Source organism: Antedon bifida, chromosome 6 (genome assembly GCF_963402885.1).
Source record: "Antedon bifida chromosome 6, ecAntBifi1.1, whole genome shotgun sequence".
NCBI lineage: Eukaryota > Metazoa > Echinodermata > Crinoidea > Comatulida > Antedonidae > Antedon > Antedon bifida.
In genome coordinates, this window is record NC_136231.1 from 8,161,334 (window position 1) to 8,177,976 (window position 16,643).

Genomic DNA, 16,643 nt, shown 5'->3' on the forward strand with positions numbered 1-16,643 from the left:
ATCCACTGCAATGACCACAAAGTACTATTGATCATTATACATAAACACAACTTTAAGAAATCAAAGGCTTTATATAGTAACAAATGTTTCGCGCAGAAATACACAATGTTTGAAATAGGAATATGCCTAAGAAGTGAAAACACCTTGGCTATCAAGGAATGAAATACAAAAAGAAACATTTGCAAACCTTCCATTAAAATAACATACACTTTTTAGTTAAGTGTTTAACAATCTGTTATTTAAACTACAAGTTGTTCATGTGTAGATTGTGTAATAAATTACCATTGACAATGGTGTATGAGACAACACCAGCATCACCACTATCTGAATCTGTTGCAGACACCACTACCACAACATCATTCACTTGAGCATTCTCACTTAAATCAGGTCGTTGGTAAAGTTCTTGGGTAAACAGTGGCACTTCATCATTCACATCATCGACAGTAATGCGGACAGTTGCTAAAATAAATTAAGACATTAAAACCATAAGAAACAATGGAATGCAAAGAGCAAAAACAAAAAATATCTTGCTTACTTATTATATAAACACATCTCTATATATCTCGTTGTATATGTGCCAATTGAAGACAAATTTTTGTTGTTATACATTTAGGCTTTGTGTATATTTTCTGAGATTTGTTTACAAAAATGGCTTTACATTATCAGTGAAATTTCCCATAAAAACTAAAAATCATCAATTTATCATTTATTTACCAGTTGATTGTTGACCATCCGGATTAGCAGCCTGAACAAGAAGACTATGCAAGCTGACCGATTCAAAATCAAGTGCATTAATTCCCCGCACAATCTCACCAGTTGCACTCTCAATCATAAACATTGCATCATCATTTCCATTTATAATACTAAATGCAATAACAGCATTTACACCTTCATCTGCATCACTCGCAGCAACTTGAATAATTGTAGTACCCATTGCAACAGTTTCTGCTATATTTGTTGTGTAGATATCATTTGTAAAAATAGGTTTGTTGTCATTGAAATCAAGAATTTGAATCATGACAACTGCAGTACTTGTCATTTGATCTGCTGTTATCGCACCATCTGTAGCCTGGATACTAAGGTTATAAGTAGAGATTGATTCTCTGTCTAGAGTGGTGGCTAGATACAAAAGACCTGTTGCAGGGTCAATTCTAAATACATTGCCAATGTTGCCATTCATGATTGAGTAAGTTATTAAACCGTTATCACCTGGAATAAAATGACAGGTTAACATAATAATGTCATACACACTATATTAATAAACGGTATCCTCATGTCAGTGTTTATAGTATCATTGATGTATAATTTTGTCTTGTTCACAACTGAAAGTGTTTATAAACTAACTGCATCTTAAGATAGTAAATACTACTTACATTTTAGACATTCTACAATCAATAAGATTTCTATTGTTATGTGTTTCTTATTTATACTTGATGTATGTATTATTATCTGTTGTTGTATGAAAAATAAATTCATTATTAAATTACATCTGCAGCATTCCTAATTCTGCGTTGGTAGGAGTTTAATTTATAAGAGATAATAAACATAGAACAAAAAGTTAACATTCTTTACCTTCATCAACATCTGAAGCAGATACTTCAGTAAGCAACGTTCCTGAAGCAGCATTTTCTCCGACTGACACATTATAAATTTCCGGAGTAAATTGTGGTGCATTATCATTAACATCCATCACAATGATTTTGACTGCCACATCAATAGAGTACTTTCCATCACTTACCAATGATTTGAGGGAATACTCAGTGATAGTTTCTCGATCTAAGGAGGTTTTTGTCGTAATTTCTCCAGAGGTGATATTGATTGTAAATTCCATTGATGTGTTTATGAATAAAAATGACAAACTTGAGGTAGAGTCTATATCTGAAACTTGTACCTAAATTAAACAGAAAAATTCATTTGCTTTAAAATAACATACAAATAATTTCTTTCGCATTTATCCTAAGCAACTGACTAAAACATATTACAAATTGTCCTTTTAATAGGGATTGGCCGTAGTGTTAAACATTATACATAGCCCTCATTTGTTACACAGAAAATTGTCCACTATTAAGGGCCCCAAAGGAATGTACAGTACTACTACTCTCACTCCAGTTTATGGGCTTATTTTGATTTTGAAAAATTGAGCAAATAAAAACATTATGCACATTTTTATAAACATGCTATTATATTATTTATATAAACAAAATATCTTTCTGATTTTCAAAGTTTATTTTTGAATATTTCTTATATACTTTTATCTTTTCCTTGTATGCTTTGTATATTATTATGATTTTGACCAATGAATTAATTAATATACTAATAGTATTAGTAATACATTGCATAGATTATTTACTACATAGTGTCTGTTATAGGAAAAATATCTATTTGATTGCTTTGTTTGAGTTACCTAGACAGGCGCAAAGACAGAAAGTAAGACATTATCTAATACATAACTTAATCATTACCATTCCAACTGAAGTCCCTATTGGCGAATTTTCATTTACTGTAAAGATAAATTCAGAAAGGAACGATACTGGAGGATTGTCATTGACGTCAATAACCATAATTGAAATTTCAGCCAAGTTTGTGGCACTTCGAGACACATCTCCATCTGAAATACACAAATAGAATACAATTTTTCAGTACAAATCATTCAACAGTATTAAAGGTAGACATATACGAGTTGGAGCGTTAGTCTGCCAGATCATCACATTTATAAGTGAGATTCTGTAAACATTTGAAAATAACCCCAAAAAACTTACTATCTCTAACATGAACAAACAGTGTGATGAAGCTAGATTCTTCTCTGTCAATTTCTGTCACTGTAAACAATTCCCCTGTGCTATCATTCATGAAAAAGGCTACATGTGGAGGATTTAGAGTGTATACCAGATCACTATTTTTCCCTTCATCAAAATCAGTTGCTTGAACCTATAATTAATAGCATCCAAGATTATTGTGATTGGTAGAAAAGTGGTTTTAGATAAAAGAGAAAATATTGTAGTGATTCTGAAAATCATAACACAAAAAAACATGGAAAAAACAAAATTGACAAATGACTATACCTGTAACAATAAAGCAGGGGAACTTCCCTCGGTTAAATTAACAGAGTAAGAGTCATGGATCCATATGGGGTAATTATCATTTACATCCAATACTGTGATTATAACAGTAGATTCTGTGTGCAGACTAGGCTGATGAAAATCCTCAGCTCTTATAAATAAAATGTACGATGCATTTTCTTCCCGATTTAGATGCTTGCTAAGTACTAAGTCACCTCCAGATGGACTCAGAGTAAATAATTCTGAAAATAATTTAAAATATACTAATTAGGTATAGATTATCAGATCTTATACAAATTTCAAATTTAGAATGCTAATGAAGTATATAAAATAAGATTCCTCAAGTATATTGGAAAAATTAAATTACAGCATTGATATTTTTAACATTCTTGATAGATAAACGTCACATACCAACCGCCTGTGAAGTATGACTTCCATTTTTTCATTGTCTGTCTCTACACTTGTTAAGAAATGTTTATGTATTTTATTATATTTATTTTCATGTTGCTTATGATCCACTTCTGTTAATTTATAAGTTTATTTCTCTTTAAATGTTGAATGAAATGAAATGCACTAAAAAACTGCAGAAAGGTGAATGATAAGGAGAAAAAAATAACATCATTTTACCATTCTCATTGCCAGAAATAATTGAATATTTGATTTCAGCATTTAATAATGAATCTGCATCTGTAGCTGATACTTTACCAATAGAGGTATCTGGCATCACATTCTGCATAAAAAGATGTATGGAATTTACATAAATACTGTAGGTCATAGTAATAATAATGATAACAAAATTGACAATTTGGCTCTCATCAAGATATATCCCGTTATCCTTGATATACGAGAAATAACTATTGATTATGTTTGGTAGATTAGTGAGAAAAGCGTGATGAGTGTTATTTTCTAAAGTATAATTCAAGATGGTCTTAAATTATTAAAATTTAATTACAAAAAACATAAATTTAATGTTATATAATTAGTAACAAAATTATGATTATTTATTACAAACTAATGCTTACATGCTTAAAATTAAAAAAATAAATCCGTAAATGTTAAATGTATTACCTCTAAAACTTCAAAATTGTACTGTTCTTTGGTGAATACTGGAGCATTATCATTCACATCTTGAATGAATATTTCAACAATAGCTGTTGCCATACCAGTCCTAAAAAAACCAATAACAACAGTTCATATTAGTAACGGCAACAGAATCAACCATATTCTCCATTTTGAACTGTGAAGCTTTTTCACCTTTCTATTTAATGTTCACAAGAACCAATAAATGTACTTTAATTATATTTACTTACGCAGGTGGAACTGGCAATGATATAGCTTTAAATGTACTTTAATTATATTTACTTACGCAGGTGGAACTGGCAATGATATAGCTTTAAATGTACTTTAATTATATTTACTTACGCAGGTGGAACTGGCAATGATATAGCTTTAAATGTACTTTAATTATATTTACTTACGCAGGTGGAACTGGCAATGATATAGCTTTAAATGTACTTTAATTATATTTACTTACGCAGGTGGAACTGGCAATGATATAGCTTCAGCACGAATTGTTAATGTAAATAAAGTTGTAGTCTCATAATCCAGTCGTCCAGTAGTTGATATATTCCCAACTAATGAATCAATAATGAAAAGCCCCTATAGAAACAACAATAACCACAATGTAAAGTATCTTTTTACACAATGTATGTTGAATTTTATACCATGCAATAAAAATTACCATAAATTATCAATGATATTATAACAATTACTCCGAAAAAAGTTAGGCAAACCATAATGAATGTTTTTGAATATTTTTGAGTACAATGGTACAAATAATTTCATAAGGTGAAATATAAAAGGTGAAAATATAACATTACATCTTTCACCACTTTAATGCGCATGAACCGCCATATAACAAAATTCAATAGGAACATAACAAAGTTGCACTCTTATTTATAACAAAATTGCACTCTTGATGACAAAAGAGTTCAATAGAGTAGATATTTAATATCATGTGACGCACAGTCCTAGAATCAAATGACAAAAATCTATTCAAATGTGCTATGATAATCATCCATGTTTATTAGTGGACCCTTTGACAAACTTAAATGTTATGAAAAATAAATTTAAATAAATAAAATAATGAATAAAAGATTATTTTACATCATCATTTCCGTCAATAATTGAATAAGTTGCAGCTGTGTTGTTGATGAGCTGGTCCCTGTCATTAACGGTGACTATGTAAACTTGTTCTCCTACTGTTGCATTTTCAGGTAAATATACAGTGATTAAATCTAAGAACAAAGATAAAAGCAAGTACAACTTATTATAGCTGTTTCTTGAGTGCATTTTATATATATGTATAAATTCATTCGTCTAAAGTATAATGTCAATACTGTACAAGAACCTTCAGGCTCATCATAGCAGATGACGAAAGAATAATAATAATAATAACATTTTTTGTCATTTCTTTGTACTATCCATTCTGACTTTCTCTGACTCAGAGACGGTGTGTAGACCAGACGAAGTAGAAAAATAATATAGATTACTGTTGAAATTTTATAGTAATTAAATGAAGTAATATAGTGGATGTTATATCACACACATTGTTTAAATTGATGGTCATCCTTTGTGTCCTATTTTGCATGTGCGCATGCTTGTACCTCATACCTCATGTAAATATGATAATAAAAAGTAATGATCAAATTTCAAATGGATACTTTCTCATTTTAATCTTTATTTGTTCATATTACTTACTATCTTCAAATACAGGGTCATTATCATTCACATCTGTAACTGTAATTGTAACAATAGCAAAAGATGACATCTGATTTAAACCTTGACCTCCATCCATAGCAACAACCTATGAAACAAATGGATCAAATTTAAATATTTTTAAATCAATCAAATACATTTTCATTGTAATTCATGGGATAGATTGGCCAATTACATTTGGATACTTATTTCAAAGCTTGCAGTTTCCTTGCGTTTATTGCCATAGAATATCACTGTTTTCAACTGTTTTTAAAATCAAAAACCCCTATCAGGGGCTCCCTTCTTCTTCTATTTTAAGGAGCAAACTTCATAGTTGAAGGCTACTGCTCCACTAAGGGTCCCATTGTGACATCGGCAGCCAACTACGGCGCCAATACGTCTGTCCACGACAGTGTGTGTGTGTACGAATGAACTAGTACACCGGGGTAACCCCCTACTCGTCTCGAAAGATGTACTAGGTTCTTTAAAGTGCACATGAGCCAGATGTACACTGGACCACGGTTTATAGTCCTTATCCGAGAAGACTTGTTCTACCACCAGAACCATGGAGCAAGTGAGCCTCGAACCCTTGCAAATGTTATGGCTATGGATTTCGGTTCCACTGTTTTAACCGCTCGGCCACACTCACTTTTCCATATTATGTATACTAATCTTAAAACATGCCATGAATCATGAAGATTTTGTGAGGTAATCGTTCAAAATTATTTATTATTAATCTGTTTCCATGACATCTGTAAATTACATTTTAAAATGAACAATAGTATATCAATCTCCTAATGTTTTTAGTCTACGTATTTTTTATGCAAGTTTTATAACTAATACATTGATATGATAGTGATATTGTTATTTTTGTATCATTTAGGTATTAATGTTTTTATATATCTATATAGTTGGTTGTAATTTTATGTGTGAAAAACTAATATTGTTAAACTTATATTTTTTTTTGAATAAAGTTATTCGTATCATATCGGTACTGAAGTTGGATACAGACTTAATAATCATAAAAAGGGGCTTTCCTGTTATTGATCAATTCGCCAAGAATTTGATTTCTAATTTTCCAGTGGAAAATCAGTATCTATCGTGATAGATTCCACACTTAAGTAGCTGCTGACAGGATGAAGCCTTAGCAAGCCAATCAACCGATTGAGAGTAGGCAACCCAAGTAATGAGACTGCGGTATAAAGCAGAGTTCATTAACTGTGTCATTTGATATAATCAATGTCTCTTTTCAGGTTTTCTGGTATAATAATAACTAATTTTTTCCAATAATACTTTTTTTATTTTTTAAATAATTTATTTAATTTAATTTTTATTTATGTTTCCATTGAGTTTCAGCATTGCCATTTCTGCCATTTGCCTTTGGAATTGAATTCGAACTTTGTTATGAATGTTGTATTTTTACTCACTTCAAAAACAACTGTATGCATTTCACCATCTGCATCAAGGGCTGCTATTGAGGAAATTTTTCCAGACACAGCATTTACTGTAAAAAAGCTATTTGGTTGCCTCAGTGAATAAAGAATTGATGGTGTTCCAAACAAAGAACCATCGTTATCTGTTGCTGAAACATCCAACACTGTCTCTCCATTTGCTAGATTTTCTGGCACAATTGCTTCATAGCTTGGTTGCTCGAATACTGGTGTATTATCATTTATATCCTTTGTAAAAAACAAATATAAACATGACATAGTTAATGCTGCCAATGAGGAAAAGAAGCTGCCAATGAAGAGGTTTGTATTATTACATAAAGCTGTTTTTGCATTCATTAATTTTTAAAATAATAATATATTCCATAAAAAATTTCTGCATACATTTATATAAATTAAATACTCACAGCAATATATACATTGATAGAAGCAAAATCTTGTAGACCTGCTGAATCTTCAGCTACCACTGTCATAACAACTGGATTCATAGTAGTAACCTCAAAGTCTAAGGCATCTATTGTGTAAACATATCCATTGCCATCATTGGTTGTTGTTATGATGAAGTTGTTGATGGATGTAGTTGTTTCTTTAGTTCCGTTTGAAAAAGTTTGTAAGAAATAGTATCTTACATAATTGTTGGAAACATCTGGATCATTTGCCTAATAATAAAATGTTTGAATTAATTTTCCAAATGCAAAAATTTAAAACCTAGCCTTGTTAATTAAATCTATCAGGTAAACAGAAAAATGAGATTGAAAGCAGAATACAAATACAGTGATTGTATAACAACATCGCGCTCAGTAGCGCCCGGTAGTTAACATGAACTGTCTATTTGGCAGTTTTTTACTAAATAAATTGCATAAAACAAACAATTAAATATCCAAATAGCATTTAACATGATGTTAGCATGCAGTTGATAACATTTGTTATCATAAAAACCCTACCATGTACCACCTACATGGCTTGGCACATGACCATCGACATTCAATTTAAGATGGAAGTGGGGAATAAATTGAGAAATAATAGCAGTAGGTGTGTTTAATCCATAATATAAAACATATATACTTTGCCTATGTTTCTGGTTAAAACTACTGTTTGGGTCTTGGCTGCTGGGGCTACAATTCAGTGAATGCCTACTATTTTGGAGACACTTCCCATAGTTTTAATCACAAACTCTCAAGACAAAGTGTATTTGTATATGACTTACTCGGACAATTGTAACTTCTTTTCCAACACTATACATTTCATTTTCATTAATGTGAGCCTCATATAATTGCCTTGTAAATTGTGGAGCATTATCGTTGACATCCATCACATTCACTGTTACATTCTTAAATGCGCTCTTAGGTGGAATGCCACCATCTACTGCAGTCACTGTCAATAAATAGTTTTGTTTCTCTTCGTAGTCTAGTTGCTGTTCCACTGAAATTTCACCAGTTGTTGAATTGATCTCAAATCTGCAGGAGTTTTCAAAGTGTTTATAAAAACAAATCATTCTGATAAACATGTATTGGAACAATTTATATTATTATTAGTTTGCTGTATAATCATTATGCTTATATTGATATAAAGTTTGCGGTACACCACATATATTAGTTCTGAAAAGAACTGTTGAGTTTCTCCTGAGGATGATCAAAGCATATTGATCGAAACGTCGAGAAACTCAACAGTTCTTTTCCGCAAACTTTATATCAACATTTGATTTCGCCATGCAAACCTTCAAATAATACATTATGCTTTTATGAAATTTTTTTAAGTAGTTTATGTCAACTTCTGCATTGACGGACTTCTTAGAGAGTTTTTCCAACTTGAGTACCTAAGTCCTTGATTGACACTGAAATGTTTAAGCTGAGAATAAATTATGGTGCATACCTGTCTGACCCACTCAATGTGTAAGTGACCTCACCAAGTGACTCCAGATCATTGTCTATAGCAGTGACCTTTATTACAAAGTAACCAATCTCAGCACTTTCATATAGATCAGCAAAGTATGTTATGGAGGGATCAAACGTTGGTGTATTATCGTTTTCATTGATTACATTAATCATGATTAATGCTTCACTACTTAATGTTTCAGTGGTAGAATCTGTAGCAATAATCTGTAAGAAAAAAATATGTTAGTCCCAGATTCTCCTTTTTGAATGTTCATATATGGTTTAGTTCTCTACATTCTATATTAAATACTAATTCCTGTCTAATTAAGACGCAATAGGAGATTGAATGAAGCTGTTATGATAAAAAAGAAAGGTAGTCTTGGCGTAACGGGCCAAAAAATACAGGTTAAGTAGGTTTCTTTTTTTCTACTCAACAAATTGTAGCTTATAGCTAGGTGAGAATATTTTCTAAATATTTTCCTGAAACTGTACTCTTCTCTAAAAATCATGTTCATTCTGGATGAGAGACCGTATGTATATACCAAAGTGATGGTATAATGATAATATCGGACTAGCATGTGATAGGCATGGGTTTGAACAAATCTGTACCATACTAATTACATCCTCGGTAAGATGGTTTAATCTCATTTCCTCATCCTTCGGATGGGATGAAACGCCATTTGTTCTGTGTACATAGTGCATGTTAAAGAACTTTTTACACCATTTGAAAAGAGTAGGGGATAATATAGATAATGTAGGACAATATATCTTTAACATATCAACCCGACCATTGTACTGAGGTTTTTGAGAATATGAATCTCGTGCCCTGACATTGCACTCTCACCTTGAGAGTGTTAAGCACTGGACAGCAAGCAAAACAATGCAGTGCAGCTGTTTCAGCATCATGTACAGTTTTTAAAAGCACAAGCAAATAATAGATAACTATAACTTTCCTTTTAAAAAACATAACAGATCATTTTTATTTATGAATCATTTGTATACTTACTTGAAGAGAGTATGATTGTCTACTTTCATAATCAATGGATTGTAAAAGAGTAAGGTTAACCACTGTACTACCGGTAGCTTGCAGTGGATTCGGACTAAAAAGCTCAGAATACATGCCATGGAGGCGCAGTGTGAAATCTGCATTGGTTCCCTGATTATAAGATACAAACAAATACAATATTTCAATATTGCACAATTTTAAGTTCTAAAATGGTAAAATATTTTGTTATAATAAATATAGTTATTTGAAATAAAGTATGTTAAAGTAAATACTACTGCCATCATCATTGTTAACTTACCAAATCTGCATCACTCACTACAATCTGTAGAGGTAACTGTTGCCCATGTTGAGCAAATTCTGATATAGAAATATTATATTGTGATTTGCTGAAAGTAGGTGCCTGATCACTCACATCCTCTACCGATATTGAAAAAGTGGTTTTAACAGTAGCATTACCACCTACTTCAGATGCCTAAAAACAGATTTTGAAATAAAAACACATTTATTTTCTTTATCTACTCTGGTTTTTTCACTCTTTGAAATTTAAAGACAATATCCTTGCATTTTTTCGATATAATTTAAGGTCACAAACTGCAATTTATGTAACAATAAATACTACATGTGCCTATTGCGATAATAATTTTCGTCTTAAAATGTGAAAAATAAGTTTACTCTAATAATTTAATTTAAGCGGCCCGCTATAAATACCAGCAAGCATTGCACATGGATTGATCATTTTGCTTCTGTAATGCACCCACTTTTGGTGGGATCGTGAAAATACCAGGTCTTCCCTGATTTGTTTTACAGATTCTGCCAAAATTCAATTAATTCAGTAACGAAACAACGCCAGACTAGGCCTACAAAACTGAGCCTAGCTTTTTATCAGTAATTAACCATAGAATGTACATTTTAAGACAAGGGATGACCTGGTTTAATGTTTTAAAATAATATATATATTTATAATAATATGCATTATTTTCAGAAACTGTTAACAAATAGTGTCTTTACAAATACATAATCTTTGTAAAATGCTTCAACTGACTAATTGTACACCACTCTGAATTGATGGGACGCACATATATGGTGCGTTTACAGAGAAAAGCAATGAGAAACAAATCACACAATTTCTGTAATTCATTAAGAATATTTAGGAAACATGAATATGTATAATTACCATCACTGTAAGTTGTATAATACCAGAGAAGCCCTGCATTTCTCGGTCAATGAAATCAATAACAGTTATGTTGCCAGTAGTTGGATCAATATGAAAGAGGCCTGCCTCATTTCCCTCAACAATACTGTAACTGATCATGTTTGGAACACCAGTGTCTTGGTCAACCGCACTGACTGTGGTGACAACAGTACCCTAAAAGACAATGTTATACTACATAATGCTATGTATGAGGAATGATAGAGAACACAGAATATAATGATTCAATGTAAAGGGTTGGTGAACAACAATAATGATAAACAGATCAAAACTGTAATATACTCTTTTTTTATGATTTTCACTTACTATTGGTGCATTTTCTTGCACTGTTGTAGTATAGGGTTTATTTACAAAAACTGGCAGAGAGTCTTGGACATCTAGTACATCCAAAATAAATGAAGTGGTATTTTCATAAGGTGGTGTTCCAAAGTCCTGTAAAAGTAAATTATGCTGTTCAAATACTCAATTTATAATGTTTATGTTAAGTAAGTCATTGTACTATTGATCTTATAATATAGTACTACTTAATTGTATACTGATAGCATTACAAACTATATGAGCTATAGAAGTTAACTTACATTAGCTTTTATTGTAAACTGGTAAGATTTTGTGACCTCATGGTTCAATGTTTCCTGTAAGCAAACTTCTCCAGATACTAAATCAACTGAAATAACTGAAGTATTCTGAAAATACAAATATTGGCAACTTTGACTACAATATGAGTTAAGTACAGTAGTATCTCAAAACAAAAATGTTATTCATTTGATAAATGATAGTATAATTAGTAAACTATTAACTAATGTCACTAGAAAATGTCACATGTACTTGTTGATGTATCAAAGATATTTACTACTTGTTGATGTATCACTGATATTTACTACTTGTTGATGTATCACTGATATTTACTATAACTGAACAAAGTGTGATTATGAAATACAGCACAAGCATCTTAAAAATCTAGCATAACTTGAATTTTTACACGATGGTATATAAAGTTGGTTTACACTTTCGGTACTGATTTTAACCAACTCTGTTACTAATTAAGTTGAGTTGGATAATTAGTTATTGACAATTAAAATCAATTTAGGTTCAATTATTTGCTCCAAATAGGGGTATTTTCCGATAGTTTATTTGCGCTATATAAATCTATTATTATTATTATTATACAAACGTATTGATTGGCGATGAATGGAACATTCTAACCTCTCTCTCAGTATAAATATTTGATATAACACAAGTAGGTACATTTATGGGCCCTTGGGGGATAAACTTAAAACCTTTGACAATAAATACATAAACAATTTTTTGTCGCCTTTTGAAGTGCAAAACATTTCTTACTGTGAGTGTGGGTACTGTTAGATATATAAACACATATACAAATAAACTTTATTACTGACAGTTGCTTCTCAACGTTAATTGTATTAATTAATAATTCCAAAAAAATATAAACATTGTAGTCGTGCATCATGTATAAATCGTGCCATACCTCAAGTATTCGATATTCAGCACCTGTAATGCCTGTATCACTGTCAGTTGTTGAGATAGTAGTGATGACATAACCAACAGGTGTATCCTCCGCTATTGTAAATATATATGGTGTATTTACAAATTGAGGAGCATTGTCATTAACATCTAGAATAATAATAGAAGATGGAGCTTCAGTCTGTAAGAAGAAAAAAGCATTAAAGAATATTATCAAGTGGATTAATACTGTATACTCTACATAGAATATGCAATTTAACTGAATAAAAAGTGGCATGCAAAGTTATTAGCAATTATATAACACCTAAATAAATTCATGTCATTTGATTGGATGAATGTGGGTCACATGGCATGCAATAGTATGCACTATTAAATGATCGTTTAATAGTACTTTTTTTCGTGTAAAAAAAATCTTTTCGCATTTGGAAAATATTTTGTTTTATACTATTGGACCGGGCTCCCAGAAAGTTTATTATATTATTATAAATTTTCCCTGGGAACACCAAATAGGAGGGATAAAAAATGGATTTAATCATATGAAAATCCACACAGATAAAAGTTGTTGGACATTGTCCGCATATGTGTATACAATGTATAGGATGTAATGTATGGGATGCACAAAAATACCATTGACAGCAACTTTACTCTGTAAGTTTCCCCAGACAGTAGCCCAAAAATGCCTGTTGGCAATCATGCAAAGAGCCACACAGCAAATTCCTTTTACATTGTAAATATTATCTTTTGGGATATACGAATACCGTTAACAGCACTTTATCCTGTAAGTTGCCCGAGACAGTAGCCACAAGTGACCACTCAAAAATGGTGTTATTCATGTCAAGGGCCACATGGCTAATTCCTTTTGCATTGTAACTGTCACACATTGGGGTGCACAAAAATACCATTGACAGCAACCTTATCCTGTAAGTTGCCCCAGACAGTAGCCCAAAAATGCCTGTTGGGCCATACAAGATTTAATCATGGGAAGAGCTTATTTAGATGTTATATAAAACAAATAATGACTGTTTTATATTAATGTAATGGTACAAATAATGGCATTTGGTGAATGATGAAAGGTTAAATATTATCATATTATCATATTATATATATAACCTTTCATCATTCACCTCATGCCATTATTTGTATCATTACACTCATAAACATACATTATTTGTATAATATTAAATTAGTGATTACATATTACAAAGTGAAGTAGCAAATGAAATTCATTATTTCTAAGAATTCATTTACATTAATTTAGTTTATTTATTAACAACAATTAATTCTACAAAAAGACTAAATGCTGTTTACTGCTGATTTTGCTTGTCGGAAGAAGTTGTCAGGATTCGATCATGTAGGCCTTTCATGCACATTGGTTATAATAGGTCATGTGTAAAATGCTGAAATTAGTTTGTTTTTTTTATGCCATAAAACATTATATACTTACAGGATTATTTGTACCATCACTAATTGTAAATGAAACACCTATTACTATATCAGTCTGAAAATGAATCCACAAATTACATATTATATTTAACATATATATATATATATGATATTACAAAAAATCAGTAATGAAAGCACTCAGAAACTGAGTAAGTATGTGGCAAAATATATCAGGGAAAACATTATTCGGAGAGAGAGGGATCACACTTGATATTTTTTTAAATGGGTAAATGGGGGAATAACCTGCAACTTGCAGCATACTGGGCTGAATTACGCAAAGGTGTGGACGACACAAGCCACAACATTCTTCTACCCTAAAGGTCCCTTTGTGTCGAGGACTGCCACCAAACGGCAGGTGTCGAGGCTTGCTGCCACCTGTTCGTCTGTCCACACAACGACAGGGGATGAATAAGGTTTATCGCAAATTGTGTGAGCGATGCATAATGGGAAGGGTTTGGGATCAATATCGCCACCACCAGTATATAAAGTTTGTATTATACGGTGGCGCTATTGCTCCAAAACCCTTCCCATCATGCATTGTGCAATGACATTTCTCGCGAAATCAAGGTATTTGTGATAAACCTTATGGACCAGTACACTGGGGTAACCCTCTACTCTTCCGAAAGATGAACTGGGTTCCTAAAAGTGCACACCAGATACACTTTTGAGTCTCCACCTTTAAGTCCTCCAGAACAATGGTCGAGGAGTGTCGCCTTGAACCTGTGCCTATTGTATAACTATGGTTTGGGGCGCTCCCGGCCTTAATCACTTGGCCACTTGACTGATGTTTTGGTACATGTGAAAGAATATATGTCCATGTTAAAGAATACAGAGGGCGCCCAATTTAATATATCTTGTATGAAAGACACTTTTTTTTATTTGTGAAGTTCAAGAACCGATTTGCTTGAATTTCAATAGGCATGTTCTGTAAGATATCTATTTACACATAAACCGAAAAATGATAACTTGAAAATTGTAGGCGTTATCCTGCTAACATACACACAAAGCAAATACTAAACTTGGCAAAATTCTATTTTGCAAGTAAAAATAAACAAGCGGTACATAATTCACACATACTGTAATGTAAATGAATATGCGCTGTACCAAACTATTAACAACCACATTTGAATAATTACCAATCATGTAAGCATGCTGCTTATTATGGTGTTAATGGTATATGCACAAATTAACCATTAATTTGGCCATGCACTGAAATTATAGCTTGCTTGAATACAAACCAAATAATCAGTCTTGAAATAATGCATGCGAATAGTGTAACAGTCAAATAATAGTTACTGTATTGTAGGTATGAGTCACGTAAGCATGATACTTTGCAGAGGCTGGTTGCCACTGGCAGTACGTGGCCACATCAACACATATTTTCTATTATTTTTCAGAAATAAAGTTTACCTCAGCATCTAAGCCTTGGGAAATTCGAACTTGACCATTGACAGGTCCAACAGATAAATAGTTAGGTTGTGATTGATCCTGCTTTATTATTCCATAAGTAACTGAAGCACCCTCTGGATCACTTCCTGATAGTGTTAATATCAGACTCCCTATAAGAAAACAAATAAAACAATAATAATTGAAAAATCATAATAGATATTTCATGAAAAATTCATGTGTTGTGAATGAAAGCGGTTGCTGTTATACTTTATGTAGACGGCCTTTTTTATTTTCTTATTCTTTACTGTCAAGAAAAATATACAAAACAGACAGAAATAAGTTATTATTATTATTATTATTATTAATAAAAAGAAATTATAAAGCTAATAATAAACTGCAGTTTATTTATTGTAGTTTATTTAGTTTGCACTTGATTTTAACCCTAAACAAATTTAAAATGTCTTACCAACTTCCTTATTTTCTTCAATTAAATATACCGCTGCTGGTTGGCCTAAAGTATCAAATTGTGGAATATCATCTGTGGGTGCATTATCTGGTAAAAATATTGATTTGGATCATTTAATAACAAACTATGATTAATATAAAAGTACAATGGTACAGTAATGAAAAGTAAATGTAGGTAATGGCATTGCTAATAAAAGTAAGAAGAAATATTAAAAAATACATAATAACATAATAATGGTTGATTGCTGAGACTCGGCTTGACAAATACAGTACACATACATAAACTTTTTGTCAAGGGTCAACATACTGTAAAAGTAAAATGTGTTTTTCGCATGTGTAACGTGTGCATTGACATTTTGAAATGCTCAGATTATTTCTAATCAATTTAGAGAGCGTGTTTGATGGGGGTATAAAAATGCCTTTTTATTGTTAGGCACACACATTTTTATTATGTACAGCATGTACAGTAAGTAACCTAAGAAGACCATTCTTGCAATTGATATTTGTTTT

The 16,643-nt window shown here is 31.7% G+C and overlaps 1 protein-coding gene across 3 annotated transcripts in view; it reads right to left on the minus strand.

The window, feature by feature from the left end:
* The window catches only part of LOC144845568 (cadherin-23-like), a 47,081-nt gene that overhangs the window by 23,693 nt on the left and 6,745 nt on the right, over positions 1 to 16,643 (minus strand). For all 3 annotated transcript variants that reach the window (XM_078702988.1, XM_078702989.1, XM_078702991.1), the window contains exons 2-25: positions 16,135 to 16,221; positions 15,690 to 15,838; positions 14,281 to 14,334; positions 12,841 to 13,017; positions 11,933 to 12,037; positions 11,661 to 11,786; positions 11,319 to 11,510; positions 10,443 to 10,616; positions 10,145 to 10,294; positions 9,137 to 9,363; positions 8,472 to 8,721; positions 7,672 to 7,923; positions 7,244 to 7,495; positions 5,820 to 5,925; positions 5,226 to 5,356; positions 4,594 to 4,718; positions 4,128 to 4,227; positions 3,687 to 3,789; positions 3,063 to 3,301; positions 2,760 to 2,928; positions 2,463 to 2,608; positions 1,573 to 1,891; positions 715 to 1,209; positions 283 to 459 (exon numbers count right to left, since the gene is read on the minus strand). In XM_078702988.1, the coding sequence (XP_078559114.1) occupies positions 283 to 459; positions 715 to 1,209; positions 1,573 to 1,891; positions 2,463 to 2,608; positions 2,760 to 2,928; positions 3,063 to 3,301; positions 3,687 to 3,789; positions 4,128 to 4,227; positions 4,594 to 4,718; positions 5,226 to 5,356; positions 5,820 to 5,925; positions 7,244 to 7,495; positions 7,672 to 7,923; positions 8,472 to 8,721; positions 9,137 to 9,363; positions 10,145 to 10,294; positions 10,443 to 10,616; positions 11,319 to 11,510; positions 11,661 to 11,786; positions 11,933 to 12,037; positions 12,841 to 13,017; positions 14,281 to 14,334; positions 15,690 to 15,838; positions 16,135 to 16,221 (4,305 nt within the window). The remainder of the gene's footprint in view (positions 1 to 282; positions 460 to 714; positions 1,210 to 1,572; positions 1,892 to 2,462; positions 2,609 to 2,759; positions 2,929 to 3,062; positions 3,302 to 3,686; positions 3,790 to 4,127; positions 4,228 to 4,593; positions 4,719 to 5,225; positions 5,357 to 5,819; positions 5,926 to 7,243; positions 7,496 to 7,671; positions 7,924 to 8,471; positions 8,722 to 9,136; positions 9,364 to 10,144; positions 10,295 to 10,442; positions 10,617 to 11,318; positions 11,511 to 11,660; positions 11,787 to 11,932; positions 12,038 to 12,840; positions 13,018 to 14,280; positions 14,335 to 15,689; positions 15,839 to 16,134; positions 16,222 to 16,643) is intronic.